At 48.2% G+C, this 17112-nt stretch overlaps 1 protein-coding gene across 18 annotated transcripts in view; it reads right to left on the bottom strand.

Moving 5' to 3' along the window:
- Ralgps1 (Ral GEF with PH domain and SH3 binding motif 1) overlaps window positions 1-17112 on the bottom strand; it is a 243429-nt gene that overhangs the window by 114978 nt on the left and 111339 nt on the right. For all 18 annotated transcript variants that reach the window (XM_028884775.2, XM_037204526.1, XM_028884779.2 and 15 more), the window contains one exon: window positions 13564-13690. In XM_028884775.2, the coding sequence (XP_028740608.1) occupies window positions 13564-13690 (127 nt within the window). The remainder of the gene's footprint in view (window positions 1-13563; window positions 13691-17112) is intronic.

The raw sequence follows: 17112 nt of genomic DNA, 5'->3' as shown, positions 1-17112 counted from the left end.
ACATGATAAAGTTTAGGACCAACTCAGATATCACAACTGGACGATAAATGTTTAAAAAAAAAAACCCTAATAAGAACAAGGGAGACACCCTAAGTGAAGGATAAGACAGCATGCTGCCTTTTGGGTTTGCAAGGATGAAAAAAAAACACACATGTTGACAAGAGACAGAGGAGTATCTGCGTCTGCTCTACGAACAGGATTAAGAACTGACTCAAGATTTAAAGTGCAATGGCTTACACCCTTGGCCCCAGCAGTCCTTAGGCACCATGGGAACATTTCTACAGGTGAAACCGGGGGAGGAGTCTGGTGTTGCCTGAAAGCTGCTACAGTGGACTTAGATGCAGCAGAGAGGGAGGGGTCAGCATGCCCACTTTTCAAAAGAGCAAGAGATGGCTCCACTGAAGTCACCCAGAAGGTACTAGTGACAGGCACTGAACATGAATTCTTGACTTGTTCCCATCTCCTGTAGTTGCTGGGGTGAGAGCGAAAGCTGGACACTGTGAGGAAAGTGTCCCAACCTTGGTGCAGACACCAGCCACACTGTCCACACATCTGGAGTGGGGGTGGGGGAACAGGGCTGAGGAAAACAAGGGTCTTCCTCCCTGATCCCTGGTTTTGGGGCCAAATCCCCAGAGAGTTCTGGTGTGGAAAGCCAGGCTGAAGTGTGAAGCAACACTTTTCCTACGGCATTTAGGATCCATGGCACCAACTGCTACTCCCTAACCTCACGTCTGATTCTGTATGTGTGCACATGTATGCACACATGATGTATGGTGTATGTATGTCTACGTTATGTATGAAGAGGTCAGGAGAGGCTGTCTTCCTCTAACTGAAGCTCACTGCTTTGTTGGATTAGCTGGCCAGTCAACTCTTGGGATCTGCCTGTCTCCAACCCCCAACTTGGGGTTATAAGCATATGTAGCTGTGCTTAGCTTTTACGTGGGTACTGGGGACTTGAACTCAGGTCCTCTTGCTTTCACAACTGCTCTTACTCACTGAGCCATCTCCCTAGTCCCTAAGCCAAATCTTACTCACACCACATGCTGGGTATGTGAAAAGACAAAGAACGGGAGTGTTAGAGATGCACAGCCTGTTCTCCCAAGGGGAAACAGGAGGGAGGAGGTCAGCTCCATAGCAGCAGTTTGGAGCCAGGAGATGAGGCTGTGCTCAGGGGCCTGACCTTGTTGCACACACACACACAGCCAGGCAGCATCCTGGGCTCTGACCAGCCAGAGAGTAGCACTCTGGACTTCCTCACCAGATGGGGACTTGCAGACCTACAATCACACAATTTCCAACAGTGCAGCTCTCTCTCCTTGGTGGGCTCACCTCTCTGCAGACATGGATAAAAGGCAAGAAAGTCCACCTTCCTTCTGCTTTCAGTCCTTGGAACAGCAATGCCACTTGCGTAAGAGGCACTGAGAAGCCCCTCCCCCAGGGCTGCTGCTTTGAGCAAGACTGATAACAAGCCCAGGCTTCTGGTGGTGCACGCACAGGCCCTTGCGTGTTTGAGCCCCGATTTCCCATGCTTGACCATCCCAGTCTTTCTCTAGTCAGAGAAAACAGAGGAGGCACAGGGCACTGTTACGTGTGTACAAGGTGTGTACAAGGTGTGTACAAGGGTGTGTGTGTGTGTGTGTGTATAAGGTGTGTTAAAGGGTGTGTATACAAGGGTGTGTGTGCAAGGTTGTGTGTGTGTGTGCAAGGGTGTGTGTGTGTACAAGAGCGTGTGTACAAGGGTGTGTGTGTGTGCAAGGGTGTATGTACAAGGGTGTGTGTGTGCAAGGGTGTGTGTGCGCGCGTGTGCGTGTGTGTGTGTGTGTGTGTGTGTACAAGGGCGTGTGTACAAGGGTGTGTGTGTGTGTACAAGGGTGCCGACTGCAGTAGTTTTGCCTGAGAGTCCAGAGGCTAAAGAAATAACAGCTCCCTGGAATCACACATTCCACAGCAAGTGTGAGACTACTCTGCAAAGAGGAAACAGCCTCTGCAGCGTTGGCCAATGCCCTCCTAGGCTGTGTATTCAGTGAAGGGGAGAGACCCCAGAGGAGGGAGGGAAGTGGCCCCTCACCCCAAGCCAAACAACAGCAAATATCAGGACCAACAGGGGCACTGCTCCAAGACTAGACCCCTAGCCTAAGGCCCCAGGCACCAAAGCAGGGAGGAGGGCAGGGGCAAGAGAAAGCTAGGTCATTGTGGAGAAGCAGCATCCCACCTTCAAGGAGAGGGGGGAGCTGGAGGTACCCAGAAGGAAAGGGAAAAACTCACAACGAGGGGGTGACCAAGTAGAGTTTTCAAACCTAGCCCAAGTTCTGGATGAAAACCAGGCTACCATAGAAGATGCCTCCCCAGCCCCATCCTAAGGGCCAGAGACACTGTAGGCTGGGGAGAGAGGCGTGGGACTGGTAAAAGCCAGCAAAGAAGCCCACCTCATGTCTTGCCAGGCTCCAGGCCAGCAAAGCTGCCAGGCTTTAGGAGGCCAGACCTGACCCCTACACGCAACTATCTGGAACGAGGGTACTGTTCGAAGGGACTAAGGGCCTGCTGAGTTCTCAGCTTCATGTGGGGGACAGGGTGAGTGGGCAAAAACAAAATCAAATATTCACAGAGGACATTTGAAAGGTAACTGAGAGAAATGAGGCTGGTCTGGTCTCTTCTTACACCTGGCTGAGTCCAGCTCATTTAATAAGGGGGTTACATAAGAACACGAAGTATCTGATGAGGGCCAGGAACCAGAAACTGCCTGGAAAGTCTTCAAGAAGCAAGGAGCAGCCTTCTCTGCTCCACTTCTTTCTCCTTCCTGTGGGGTTTCTTTCTGGGTTTCTCAGGGGCAGCCATCTGCAGTCTATTTTCATCATGTGTCTAAGATCATAGCACCAGGCAACATTCCTGAGCTCAGGTGTCCTCCTGGGCTGAGTGTCAGCATCTCTACATTCCAGTGCTAATTCCTGGGCAGAGGAACCAACTGGCTAGGCTGGGTGTCCACACCAGTCCTACATCAGAGTTTATATAAGCTAGGGGATGATGCTTCCTGAGAGACAAGGGACATTCCCAGGTTCTCAGAGGAGGAGGGATCACAGGCAGAGTACCCAATAAAAAAGTTTAGACCACTCTCCAGCTATTACTAGTCCCACCCCCTCCAGGAAACCAGCTACATGGATCACATGTTACTACTTATCCGATGGGGTCCTAGTCCCCAGACCCTCCTCTGCTGACCCTTAGCCTCTCCTGAAATGGACACCTGAGTAACTAACCCTTCTAGGCCCAGGTGAGTTATTGAACATGATATGTAGAGTGTCCTACGGCCACAACCTGCTCTTCCCGGGTGCACTGGATTCTCAATGGTCTCTCTGGATGTGAGAAGCATGAGTCCTCACTGCAGAGGTCTCCCAGTCATATTTTGTTCTGGCTAAGGCTGAGGCCATCTGTCTACTACTGCACACCTTCCATAGGCATGTGTCCAGATGTTTACAACTGGAGGAAGTAGACTCTGTAATTACCCTCTCTTCAGCACAAAAATCTTCTATCTCTTCAAAAATGGAAGTCATGTGTGGCCCACTCAGAGCTCTACAGCGAAGGAAGAAGGGAAACCACAGAGGCTCCCATTCTTCCCATCCCCAGTGTGCGTGAGGACAGGAGTAGCAGCTGGTCGGATGTCAGGAAGCCAGGCCAGAGACATCTGCACAGTTCGCCTCAGCACAGTGGGCAGGTAACGGGGCAGCGATGGAAGAGTCTCTGCCGTTCCTTGGGCCTTCCAACGCTCCGCCAGGGGAAGCTACCGGGGGTCCGCCCGCCTCCTAGGGTCCGCCCGCCTCCGTTTCCCCAGCAGACTCGAGACCCAGTTGCCCTACAGCCGACAGACTTAGCAGTCCTGACTTCGGCACTGCTTACACCTGGCCTGCATCGTTTAATAAGTGGATCCTGGTTACGGTAGTTCGCCTCACCACTACCAGGTCTGCTAACTGCAGTTTCTCAGATTCCAGAACCAGCCCTCCCTAGTGGGCAGCCATCTGGCTGTCCTATGTCCATGTTCCTGTGGGGGGGGGGCCCAAACAGCCTGACCACACAGCTGTCATGACAGGATTAGAGGCCCAGACACGGCTTCTGGCGGGCAACACCTGGACCCGGGGAAAGCCATAAGCTGACCCCACCTAGGGAGACCTGCATCTAAGGAGAAATACCTGACATTCCAAACATTCCCTATACCCCTAGACAGATGTCAGCTAACCAGGGTCCTGAACCCTGGAAATCCCCTCACCCCAACCTCTGCTATGATAAGAACCCCACCCTGCCTGGGCTCTCTGCTCTCACTGCTGCGTAGGACAGAGAGTCCAAGCTCTGAGCTTGAAAATAAAGGCTCTCTGCTTTTAAATACGGGATTCAATCTCCGTGGTGGTCTTTTGGGGGTCCCTGTGATCTGGGCATAACATCCCAGCTGGCTGAACTCCACAATGGTTCTGATGACTCTGGCTCCACAAGCTGGTTAGGGCATGCTCCTGTCTGACTGCTTCAGTGTGTCCTGAAGCTGAGGGACATCCCATGATAAGAGAGAGCACCTTGCTCACATCTGCCCAGAGACTTTGCAGAGCTGGCAGAGGCCAGAGCCTAGGTGGGTGGCTTATGTGGAGGGACCAGAACTTTTGGGAGCTGTGTGATGACAGAGGCCTGCAACCCTCATCTCGGTGACAGAAAGGAACAAGAAAAAGTATGTCACCCCCTCAAAGGCCACAATGCTGAGCAGCCCCAGGCAAGGATTTAGGCCAGCCTGCTTTCCATAGGAAGTGCAGGGCAGGGCACACAGGAAGAGGGACTGGGACAGGTAACCAGGAAGCAGAGGCAGGGTAGAAAGGTTAGTGTCTTAGTCAAGGTTTCTATCACTGTGAAGAGACACCATGACCACAGCAACTCTTATAAAGGAGATATTTAACTGGGGTGGCTTACAGTTTCATGCAGGCAGGCACGGTGCTGAAGAAGGAGCTGAGAGTTCTACATCTTAACCTGTAGGCAGTGAAAGGAAAACTGTCCTGGGCCTAGCTTGAGCACATAAGACCTCAAAGCCCACTTCCACAGTGACATTCTTCCTCCAACAAGGCCACACCACCTAGCAGCAGTACTCCCTACGGGCCAAGCGTTCAAACACATGAGTCTATGGACACCCATACCTATTCAGACCACCACAGTTAATAATACTTGTCAGAGAATTTGGAAACACCTACACTCTAGGCTGGAGTCCAGATGTCTTCTGAGAAGGCTGCAGTAGTATCTAGGAGACTGAGAAAGAAAACTATGGGTGACAGACAATGGCAACCTCCTCAGAGGGTTTCCAGACGGCAGCTACCATGAAGCCCATCTCCATCCTAGAGCTCCTGTGCTTAGGAATACTCCGCCAGGCAAAGACAAGCACAGATGACCAGTGTCCCCACTGTGCTACCCGTGGATGGGGAAACAGAAACATCACAGCTTCTCAAATGGGCAACACCAACGCATCTGAGGGCTCCACAGGACCACAGCAAGAACGAGAGCATGCTCTATCTACAGTTGTTAGACAGGCTCTAGGACACTGGGTAGAGAAAAACACGCACAGCACAAACACTATGAAAGCTCCATCTAGTTAGAAAGCGCAGGGTCACACCATGGCCCACTGACAGCTGTGGCCTGTGTGGACAGCTTCCAGCAGCAGTGCCTCTGGGGAGGGGCAGAGCAGCTTTCACATTTTACTTCATAGACTGCTTTGTAGTGTGGGTCATCTTCACAGCAAGCAATAATTTTTAAAGAATTTTTAGAGTGGGCACCCAGTGCCATCCCAATGTACAGCCTTTCTGGGTGGCCACATGGGAATGGAGCCTTCCCTCCTATGCCCGGAGCCCAGGACCCTCTGCTATATCTGAGGGCAACCTTCAAGGCCTTTCCAGACCCTAACGGTCATATCCAGAAACGTTCCTCTTACAGAGCTGCCAGTGCACCCCCCCACACACCTGTAGGACGTCCTTGTAGGACAGCTTTGGAGGGCTGAGCACTGTCCTCTTAACTTCATCATTTCCTGCACACAGTGACAGTTCATTCTTGTTCCAACATCAACGGAGAAATCAAGAGCCACCGAAGTGAGGTGTACGGAGGCTGGCAATGACCATTACCCTCACCTCCTCCTGTTGTCTCAAAACACCCCAAAACTTGGTGGCTCATAACGAGAAGCCGTTATCACCTTCAAGTTTCTGTGGAGTGCTAACACAGGCCTGTCTGAGGCAGATGCCTCTGGCTCCAGGTCTCTAGGGACACACCAGGGAACTGTGAGCTGGGGCCGGCCTCTCATGTGAAGGCTCAGTTCTGGAGCAGAATCTATTCCTGTGCCACAGGGGCTTCTCCGTAGGACTACAGAGCACAGGGTGGCTGGCGTCCTGCAGGATGGGTGACCCCAGAGAGTAAGAAGGAGTGGGCACTGTCTTTATCTAATCTCTAAGAGTCACTCCATTATTGACCTTATTCATACCCTGCAGCGGCAAAATAAGCTAAAAATAGTGCCGAAGAGCAAGGAGGGTTGGGTGACTCAGATAACCAACATCAAGTGCCTGTCACATGAATCATGTGACTATTATTAATGCTATTTTCTCCTTAGAGACCCAAAGGCTAAAGGAAGCCAGGGGGATGGGTGCCCCAGTGAGAACCCAGGTCTCTGCTACGTGAACGTTCTCTTGTGCACAGCATGCCCTTAGCTCACTATGTGGGCTCAGACAAAATCTGACCCACAGCAAAGCTGATGGCAGCTTTTCTAGCCTGGCAGGGAGCCAACCTGCCCTAGGGGCTCCTCTCCTGACCACTGTGTTTTCCTACCACTGTTTATCTCCGAGAAGACAGAGGTGGTGAACTAAGGACGCACCCCTAAAGGTCCTAAAGGCTGGGTAGAACCCTAGCCCCAGCATGAGCTCAGTTAAACTTGGTATCCACCTGGACTGTGAGATTGTGTAAGCCATAGGTCAAACTGTGGGGTATTTTCATTCACAAGTGAAATTTGGGGATATTCAATAATATCCATTGGCCTTTTGCGATGTCCTAGAGAAATTTAACTTTTAAGGTAACAAATCCAGAGACTAGACAACAAAAGGTAACTCTCTCCCTTCTAGAAGGAAGTGATTTGAAACAATATGCCGCTTACCACAGAATAATGAAAAGGTTTGGGGCATTTTGCATGCTAAAGTGCCTTTGAGATCATTTGGTTGAGCCTGGGGTCAGAGGGAAGAACTTTCCTGCTTGTTGGATTCCAGGCAGGCTTGGACACCTGCCTTGAGGAGGGGGAAGCATGTTTAAACATCTCAGCTGGAGAGAAGGGCAGCAGTCAGGTCCCTATAGGACTGTGGCCACAGGGGCAGAGAAGAGAACGGCAGGGCCATGGCTCAGGGCACACCCATCCCTGAATCCAGCTTAGGCCTTCTCCTTGGCACCGATACCCCTTTCAGTCCTCACGATTTGCTGTCTCAGCTGAGCAAGAAGACTGGATGGCCAGCTAGAGAGCCAGGCTGGGAAGGCAGGAGGCAACTGGACAAACAGAAGAATGAGAGGGGTCAGAGAGTTGGGCCAGGCATGCAGTGGCGGCCCCAGCAACGGTAAGTAAGGCAGGAGCTATGGAACAAATGACTGTTCCTAGGGGATTCTCCGAAACACACGGGGTGGGAACTGAAAAAGGCTGGGCTTCCTGCGTGTGGAATGGAATTTTTTTTTCTGCTAGACATTAAAGGCAAAGACTACCCAAAATGCTGGTCAACTTGGGGTCACCTTGATCTCCCAACAGCCACCTCTGATGTGCTGCTGTTGGATTTGGTCTGGGGCAGAGTGACCCCACTGGGGTAATAGCTACTTAGGTGAATGTCTCCGAGGACGGTGTGCCAAGCCTCTGCTGGCGCTGTCTACACCACCTGTCCATACGCATTCTTTCAACTCTGTTAAGAGGAACCACAGTCAAAAGCAGACCTGAATTCTCAAAGTCCAAGACTAGGATGGGCTGCAGGCCTCCATCAGGTGCGAGGGCTGTGCACACTGGCCACGTCTTGGGTCTTTCTAAGGCTCTGTTCTCAGATGGGTAGTTTGGAAAGGCCTTTCCCGATGCTCCAACTGCACTGACTCACCACACACTCGTGCACACACGTCTGGGAAGCCCCTCGGGCTCGGGCCCACCCCCCCCCCCCCCCCCCCCGCTACAGTCACAGATGGATGCAAATGTGAATCTAGTAGTGCCTTTGTTTCAAGTCTGCCCAGTCCCTGCTGCCTCCCCAGCCAGGGCACAGCCTGGGCTCCCCACTCCTACAGCCAGCCCTTCAGAGATCTGCCCCTAACCCATCCAGCCGCCTCCTCTGACACACCCCCTCTCCCTATTCCTGACTCTCTAGCAGGTTTTTCTACCATACAAGTTTTCCCCAATTCAGAGTTCTTGCATAAGCAGCCGTCTCTGTCGGGGCCCTCCCCTCCCTGATGCATCATCCTTCAGGGCTCCACAGCTCACTGGAAAACCTTTCTGTAAAGACCAGGTGGGCCCTTTGCTTGTCCCTCAGCTTCCCCTTCATAATGCTCAGCTCAGGTCTCAGTCCTTGCACTCAGCTAGTGCTCAGGGCTGGTCTGTGAGGTGTGACTGACTCCACTGAGTGTCCACTGAGGAGCTCACCTTGCTGTTCTGGGAGACACTAAGCATCTGAGGACGTGTGTGTGTGTGTGTGTGTGTGTGTGTGTGTGTGTGTGTGTGTTTAAGGTTCTTTCCATGCCTGGCAGTTTGACCCAATTACTTGCAAAGAACTTGCCTCTGCTCTAAACTTCAGAATTCATATTTAAAAATAAAGGTTTTACTTTCCAAATGGAAGGACTTGCTTGTTTGAAGAAAGTAGCTCAGGTTCTAGAACTTTCCTTTACACTCAAAGTCTGGGAAAGTTTACCAAGCACTTTTCAGTGTCCCCACTACTCAGGGCTGTCAGGATGGATGCCTGGCTCTGTTTCTTGAGACGTCACAATTTTCCACACTGCTACAGTACTTCGAGACCAGTGCAAAGGCATTTTGAATCCACCACATTCCTAATTTTATTAGTTATTTCCTGGAAGGAATAATGAACAGTGAAAAACCAAATACCTCTAGATCGAGACAAGGACTCAGCAGTAAGTGGTGAAGCCGTTCTCCAGCGCTCCCACTTTCCTTTCTGTCTCTATCAAAACCGGGTGCTAGGGGGAGGTGCTGTCACACTGAGAACTAGATACTTGGGGAGTCACACTGAGAACGGGGTGCTATGGGAGGGGCTGTCACAGTAACTTAGAGACAAACCATCAGTCCGCCCCCTGTACTACTTCACAGTTTGGAAGAAACTAATTCTAAGTCTTGTGGGGTTTTGTCTGTTTGTTTTTAAAGATTTATTTATTTTATGTATATGAGTGCTCTATCTGCATGTACTACTTTATGCCAGAAGAGGGCATCAGATCCCACTATAGATGGTTGTGAGCCACCATGTGGGTGCTGGGAATTGAACTCAGGACCTCTAGAGAAGCAGCCAGTGCTCTTAATCACTGAGCCATCTCTCCAGCACCTTGTTTTGTTTTTAATATAATGTTTTTCTCTCAATGTTTTAATTTTCAAATTTATTTTATGTGTGCAGGTGTTTTGGGGCCTATATGTTTCTGCACTATGTATGTGCCTGGAACCCTCAGAGGCCAGAAGAGGAAACTGGATCCCTGGAACTGGAGTTACAGATAGTTGTGAACTGCTATGTGGGTGCTGGGATTTGAACCTTCATTCTCTGGAAGAGCATTCAGTGCTCTTAAGCGCTGAGCTATCGTTTCAGCCCCTCAGTTTTTTGTTTTTGTCTTTTAAATCATGCTTTACAGGGTACTTGGGATATGAGAGTGTAGCCAGCTGCCTCTGAAGTCTGGACCAAAAGAGCAGGGTTAAGTTAGCGGCAACTGTGAGGCCCAGGAAGCCGTCTCCACCTGGAACCGACACAGCTCGGAGGAGTCCCGGGACTGGGCAGCACTGCTCCAAAAGGAAATGTATCCTTGCAGACGGGGCAGACACCTGCTACAGCAGAGAGCAGGTGTCACCAGTGGGACCTGGAGCATCAGGGACTGGCCAACTGCTCCTCCCCCAACCCTGGAAGAGACCTGCCATGAGATTCTGCCAGGGGAAAACAAATGGCTTGGACACTTTTCCCCTGTATTGTCCTTTCCAGGAATTACGTAACTGCTCCCATTTAGATAAACATGTCCACCCAGACGGGTTGGGTTTTCAAGAGGGCCCAATGGGCAGGGCCCGTCCACGACAGTCAGGCAGGATATGGAGCCCCCAGCCCCATCAGGGCAGATGAACCCACTGAGCTCAGTAGATCGCGCTTCATGTTCTCTTATGCTCATGATCAAGTGCCCGTGGTCAGTGCCCATCCTGAGAACAGGAAGCAGGAGGCCCAGGCACAGCCTACTGTTCCCCTCTGACTCATTTTTGCTATGGCTGTTTTGATTCATGATGAGAAGTGCAGCATAACTGTGTCATGGGGACTGGAGCCGTCTGACAGCTGACGGGGTAGGAACATGGCCACTTGAGGGGCTCACTCAGCACCAGAGCAGGTAAGCTGTACAGGAAAGCAGAGGACTCAGGGAACCTCTGCAAAGCCCCTGCTAGAGAAAGCAGATCCAGAGCAAAGAGGGCCGCATCTATCCAGATATGCAAGGTGGCCAGAACAGGCTGATGACCTAGGAAGCCCCAAGACAACACTGCTTTGCAGTCCAGCAACAAGATGTGTCATAGGAACAGCAGAGACAATTCATCTATGTCATATGCCATGTCCCAAACCACAGAGACTCAACAAGTAACCTGTTACAGGACGGGTAGGAAAATAATTATCTGAACAGTAGAGATGGGAGGGGGCAGTGTTACGATCTCAGAGCTTATGGCCTGTCCATGTGTACCCAGCCCTGGCTCGGCCACTTTCCAGTTAAATGACCCCAACAACCTCAGTGCCTTGGCCATTGAGATCATGCAATGAGATAACACAGCCAAAGGGGTAGCGAAGGGCTAGACACAGGGGAGTGACACACAACAGCTCTCACAATGATTCCTAGAGAAAAATGGCCCTTGAGAGATGGAGGTAAGAGGATCGGGGTTCCAGACCATTCTTGGCTACACAGTGATTTCAAGGCCATCCTAAAATATATGAAACCATGTCTCAGAGAAAATGAGAGAGCTGGGGAAAGAAAGAACACCATTTTTAACCACACGAGCACCCACTCTGCCTAAATGACATGGTGGCAGTGCCCCCCACCCTTTGTACCACCAATTCTTTTCCTAGATGACAATCTTGCAAAAAGGGACCAGCTGTAGGAGCTGTGCACAGGAGCATGCTTTCCCTCCTGGGACAGCCACCACATACAGACACATGGCGGCTTGCAGCAAGGCGGAAGAAGAGAATGGGGAAAGGAGAGGATTACACAGGGGAAGAAAAGAGAAAGAGAAAGAGAGAAGAGCAAGGTCTCTCACACTGGGGAAAGCCAGGGAAGCAGCTTAAAATACTCACTCCAAACCACAGTCAAAGAGTTATGAGATATACAAACATACATATATGAATATTTATATATACCCTTCTTTATATATATATATATGTATATTTATATATATATTCTTATTCCATCAAATTAGAATGTCACTGATTATAAGGCATTACTAAGAATATTACTTTATGTATTACTAAGAATACTACTGCAATTAAAAACATTACAATGCTTTATCATCAATTTCAGAGACATTAAGATGTGGAAAGATAAAACACGTCCTAGATTAAGAAAATGCAGTAAATTCATAAGCAGAAAGATAGCGTGACTGACTTAAAAATTCAAAATCTAAAATTTAATTATTTGGGAAGATCAGCAGACAAACTTTAACAGGGTGGACTTGAGAAAAGAAGAGACGAGAAGGGGGGGCAACAATCTAAACTAGTGAGGACCGCAAAGAGCAAACACATCTGTGTTCCCAGCAATAGGATTACAGTGCTGCTGAGGCAGAGCAGGCAGGTCTCTGTGAGTTCAAGGCCAGCCTGGATACAGAATGAGATCCAGGCCAGTCAGGGCTACATAGTGAGACCTTGTTTCAAAAATTAAATAAATATAACCACATATAGAGAGAAGTTCAAATTTATAAGAGAAAGCTGTATACCACTATAATCAAAAATTAAATGAGGAAAAAAAAACTCCATGCTAATAATTTTTGAAAAGTTGGATCAAATAAATAGTTTCTTAATAAATAAATAAATAAATAAATAAATAAATAAATAAATAAATAAATAAATAAATAAAAAATACAAGATGGCTTTAAAGAATCAGAAAACCCAAGTACAGGGAACTAACAGGAGAAGTTCCAAAGCTGTGGAGGTCTGTGGAAGGACTCGACTAGCCCTGAATATCAGGAGTCTCCTCTGGAGAAGCTTCCCACCAAAGACCAAACTACAAACAGCATTTTGCACCTATCAAACTGACAAGATAAAAAGGAAAGAAAACCAGGTTTAAAAAGAAAATGCCTGCCTGGCATATGACACACGCCTTTAATCTGGGAGGCACTCAGAGGCAGAGGCAGGCAGATTTCTGGGTTTGAGGATAGCCTGGTCTACAGAGTGAGTTCCAGGACAGCCAGGGCTACACAGAGAAACCCTGTCTCAAAAAATCAAAAAGAACAAGAAGAAGGAAGGCAGAGAAGGGGGGAGGAGGAGGAGAGCAGCAGCAGCAAGACCTTGTTTAAAAACCTTTAAGGTGTACTCTGTACATATACGCTACCTAGCTACCTGTCCTTCCAAGAAGTTATTCCAAAGCAATCATCAGAAGCACATGTAAGTTTTTATGGCACAAGGACATTCACCACAGAAAACAGAAACTGTGCGCAGTGGGCAGCAGAGAAGGGCTGGACTGAGTCTGACAACTCCAGGTGAAGGGACGGCACCAAGTACAGAGAAGCACATACAACATCAGGGGGCTGGGGTGAGTACACACAGTTTTTATACATGCCAAGAGGACTGAGATACAAAGCAAAATATTTTTTAATGGGTAACTACAGAAATTTTCTCCTCCTCTCAATTCTGCTAATGAGCACATAATATTTTATGACTGGAAAACTTAGCAGTTGTTACTAGAATTTCATTTGCACAAATTTTATGAGACATATTAATAATGCTCAGAGAACTAGAACAGAAGGCTTATGCCTGGGCTCCCGCAGTGTGGAAAGATCTGCATGAACCAGCAAGAGGCTTGCTGTGGACATCATGGTCCCTCTGGGCTGCGGCCTGGAAGCCTGTGTTGTTCATATCCCGGGAGGCTGAGGCCCTTGCAGCCTAGGAGCCTGGGGTCCTCGGAGTCTAGATGTATGAAACAGAGCATCTTTGTTTCCACCTCAGCAGTGTTCCTATCCTAGGAAGCACCAATGGCTTGTTCCAACCCGAGGAACCAAGCAAACCACTTCTTTATCCATGATCCCTGCTACTTCCAGGAAACTAGAAAAACATCTCATTTGTCACTGAGCATGTCACTTGGAAAAAAATAATAAAATAAGCCAACAGAGACTCATACCTAGATAGGGAATACTGGGTACCATCTTCAGACTTCGGATGTAGTCCCGAGTCCGCTTGTAGTTGTCTTCCTTGGACATCAGGTAGTCCAGTTTCTCAAAAGTAGTCTTGTCTTTACGATTCAAAAGCTGGAATGAAAAGAAATCATAGTATCTGCGAGGGAAAAAGGAATAAACGAGAAAAGCTGACCAAAGGAAACACCTGAATGTGTGTCCACAGTATGTCAAACCCGGATACAAGTAAAGATTTTAAAAGGCAGACATGGGAGCTCCAGGGCCTCAGTCTCAGCTCTCCAGTCTCACACGGAAGACAAGCCCTGGAGCTACACTGCCCACAGGCCATGATGCTTCCAACTCCTTCAACACACACACAGCACTGCGGGGACGGACACTCTAGGACAACACAGGGCTCCAAGAGTGAACTGCTCATGTCCCCAGCAGTTATTCCAAAGCTCTAGCCAGTCTATTCCCCAAACGCCTCATGGTGAAAGATGCTATCAACTGCCACACGACTCAAGTGGGCATGCCATGAGGATCTGACTGTGCCACAGCTCGGGGCTCTCCTCCAGATCCCCCAGGTCCTGGGTCATATTTCACTGGGAATAGTGTTTCACACAAAGACCCTTCTTTTCCATAAGCAGTCATCTACAGAGTACCTGAGAGACTCAGGGTGAGCAAGCACAACCAGAGATGAGAAGCAAGCTCTGTGATGACTGAACGCTTGGTGTGTGAACCAGGGAGAGAGGATGGCTCAGTGTGCACACTAAACCTTCTAGAATTCTAAAACTTGATGCTGAGGACTCACAGTGTAGCTGTTCTTCACATTGATTCAAAGTCTAGTGCTGGGAAATGGCAAGACGCCTCTTCAAATGCAATGGCTTTGAGGAAAGGAGCCTAGAAGAGGAGGCCAAGCTGGAAAGAGGGGTTGGGGTGGGGCCACCGGTATGTATGGTTCTGGCACAACATGAGACTAAGTAGAGATTCTCCCAATTCCAGTTTCTGAAACTGAAGGCCAATGGCTAATGGCTAAAGGCCAAGGGAATAAATGAAGAGGACCCTAGACCGCATATATCCTTGGCTAAGCTTGGTCTTGAGATTCTAAGTCTGTGTAAGGACCTCAACCAATAGACATGCCCACTGTCCAGCAGACTGAAGCAGACCAGTGTCGATAGCCCCTGTGCAGCAGAAAGAAGTGGAACAATGGCTGTCAGCACCAGGGACACAGTGCAGCTCCTGAGACCTCAGCCTGCAAATCCCACACTCTGGTGGTGTCTGGTGTCTGGGGGAGCCCCAGGCTGCTTTGGGAAGGATCTATCAGATCCCTCCATCCTTGGTCTTTGGAGCCAACAATGATTCGGCCATGAGAGAGCCCACTGAATTTGGGTAGTGACAGCTGGTGTACATCATAAGAGAGACAGAAGGCTATTCTGAAGGGAAGGTTCCAGCACTGAAGCAGATGAGGAATGAGAAACAAGCTTTTATTTTCCCATGGAGACATTCAAGACATGCTGTGGAACAATCCTTTTCTACACTATGAATATGTATTACTCTCATTGGTTAATAAAAAGCTGACAGGCTGGTAGCTGGGTAGGAAGTTAGGTTTGGAAAGCCAAACAGAGGATCATGTAAAGGAGAGCAGAGTCAGAAGAGATGCCAGCCAGCTGCCAAGCAAGCAGGACATGTAGAAAATGAGGTAACAAGCCATGAACCATGGGGCTAAACATAAATAGAATGGGTTAATTTAAGTGTAGGAGTCAGTTAGTAACAAGCCTGAGCTATCAGACAAGCATTTATAATTCATATTCATTCTCTGAGTCAGTTATTTGGGACTGGGCATTCAGGACAGGAAACTTCCGTTTACAAGGACACACTGGGCAGGGGGACACTACACAGATGCTAGGAACAGTTCTGCTTAACGGGCTTGTTTCATCACAGTGACAAGTGGGCAGGAAATTGTGCTGTCCTCCACTGGTTATGTATAAAGCACTGTTGCATATAACTCAGCTGGCCTCTGTGAACCCAGAGGCATAAAGGAGCCAAGAATGTTGCCTGCATTTCAGGTTCACCATCTCTAGGAGTAGGTGACTTGTCCATATATCTTTGGAGCCCAGGGGTCAATGGAAAGGCTGAACAGATGTATTTTACAGCAGCACAGCAAGTGGGTGAAGAGAAACTAAGGACCCAAGGAATGGTAAGTGAACTATCAGCAAGAGAAGTATCATCAAGAAGAGCAATATGCTGGGGCTGGAGAGAGATGGCTCAGTGGTTAAGAACACTGGCTGCTCTTGCAGAGGACACAGGTTTGATTCCTAGCACCTACATGGCAGCTCACAACCATATGTAACTCCAGTCACAAGGTATTCCAATGCCCTCTTCTGGCCTCCCTGGTCACCAGGGATGCAAGTGGTGCACACATGTATATGCAGATAAAGCGCCCATACACATAAATTACATAATATTTTTAATGCTGGAAAAAAAAGGCATAGGGAGGCAGCATTTGATTTTGGGTTTTTGTTGTTGTTGTTGTTGTTGTTGCTTTGTTTTTTGTTTTTTTTGGACAGGATTTTTCTATATAGCTCTGCCTGTCCTAGAATTCATGATGTAAACCAGGTTGGCCTAAAACTTACAGAGATCCACCTGCCTCTGCCTCCCAAGTACCATGTTTAAAGGCATACGCCAACACACCTAGATTTTTTTTTAACTGATACAATCTAGAACCCCACTTACTTCTTTGAATCATCTACATTCATCCAGATGTCAAACAAATCCTGATGCCTGTTGTTGGTTGTTTTCTCTTTTGGGGGCCTGCCACTCAGCTCCCAAATAAATCCCACGCAGAAGCTTATTCTTAATTATAAATGCTCGGCCTTAGTTTGGCTTATTTCTTGCAACCTTTCCTTAACTTAAATTATCCCATCTACCTTTTGCCTCTGGATTTTGTTTTTGTTCTCTTACTTCTATAAATCTTACTCTTACTCCATGGTTTTCTGTGTAACTGGGTGGCTGGCCCCTGAATCCTCTTTCTTCTCTGGCTACTTCATATTTCCTCCCATATTTCTCCTTCTATATATTCTCTCTGCCTGCCAGACCCCTATCTATTCTCCTGCCTTGCTATTGGCCATTTAGTTCTTTATTAGACCATTAGGTGTTTTAGACAGGCACAGTAACAGCTTCACAGAGTTAAACAAATGTAATATAAAAAAAAAGTAACACAGCTTAGAATAATATTCCCCAACATTTTCTTTTTGTCTAAATAAGAAAGGTTTTAACTTTAACACAGTAAAACTATACAACAAAACAGTTATCAAATAAGAATTAATTTACAATATTCAGTCCATTTACATTTAGCAAATTCATAGAAAGCACTCCACCATCCATCCATCTTAGAGAATACAAAGTTTTACACATAATCTACTTTCTATCATAACTACGGAAAACTGCAACTATAGCTATCTAGTCTTCAACTCCATCAAAGACCCAGAAGAATGTAATATTACCTAACAATAGAGACATATGGCTGCCTCAACAGTCACCCAAAGTTCCTCTGTAAC

The sequence above is a fragment of the Peromyscus leucopus genome, chromosome 4, assembly GCF_004664715.2.
Source record: "Peromyscus leucopus breed LL Stock chromosome 4, UCI_PerLeu_2.1, whole genome shotgun sequence".
NCBI classification, from domain to species: Eukaryota; Metazoa; Chordata; class Mammalia; order Rodentia; family Cricetidae; genus Peromyscus; species Peromyscus leucopus.
Note: the sequence above shows the minus strand (reverse complement) of the source record. Positions and strands in the feature narration are given on the sequence as shown.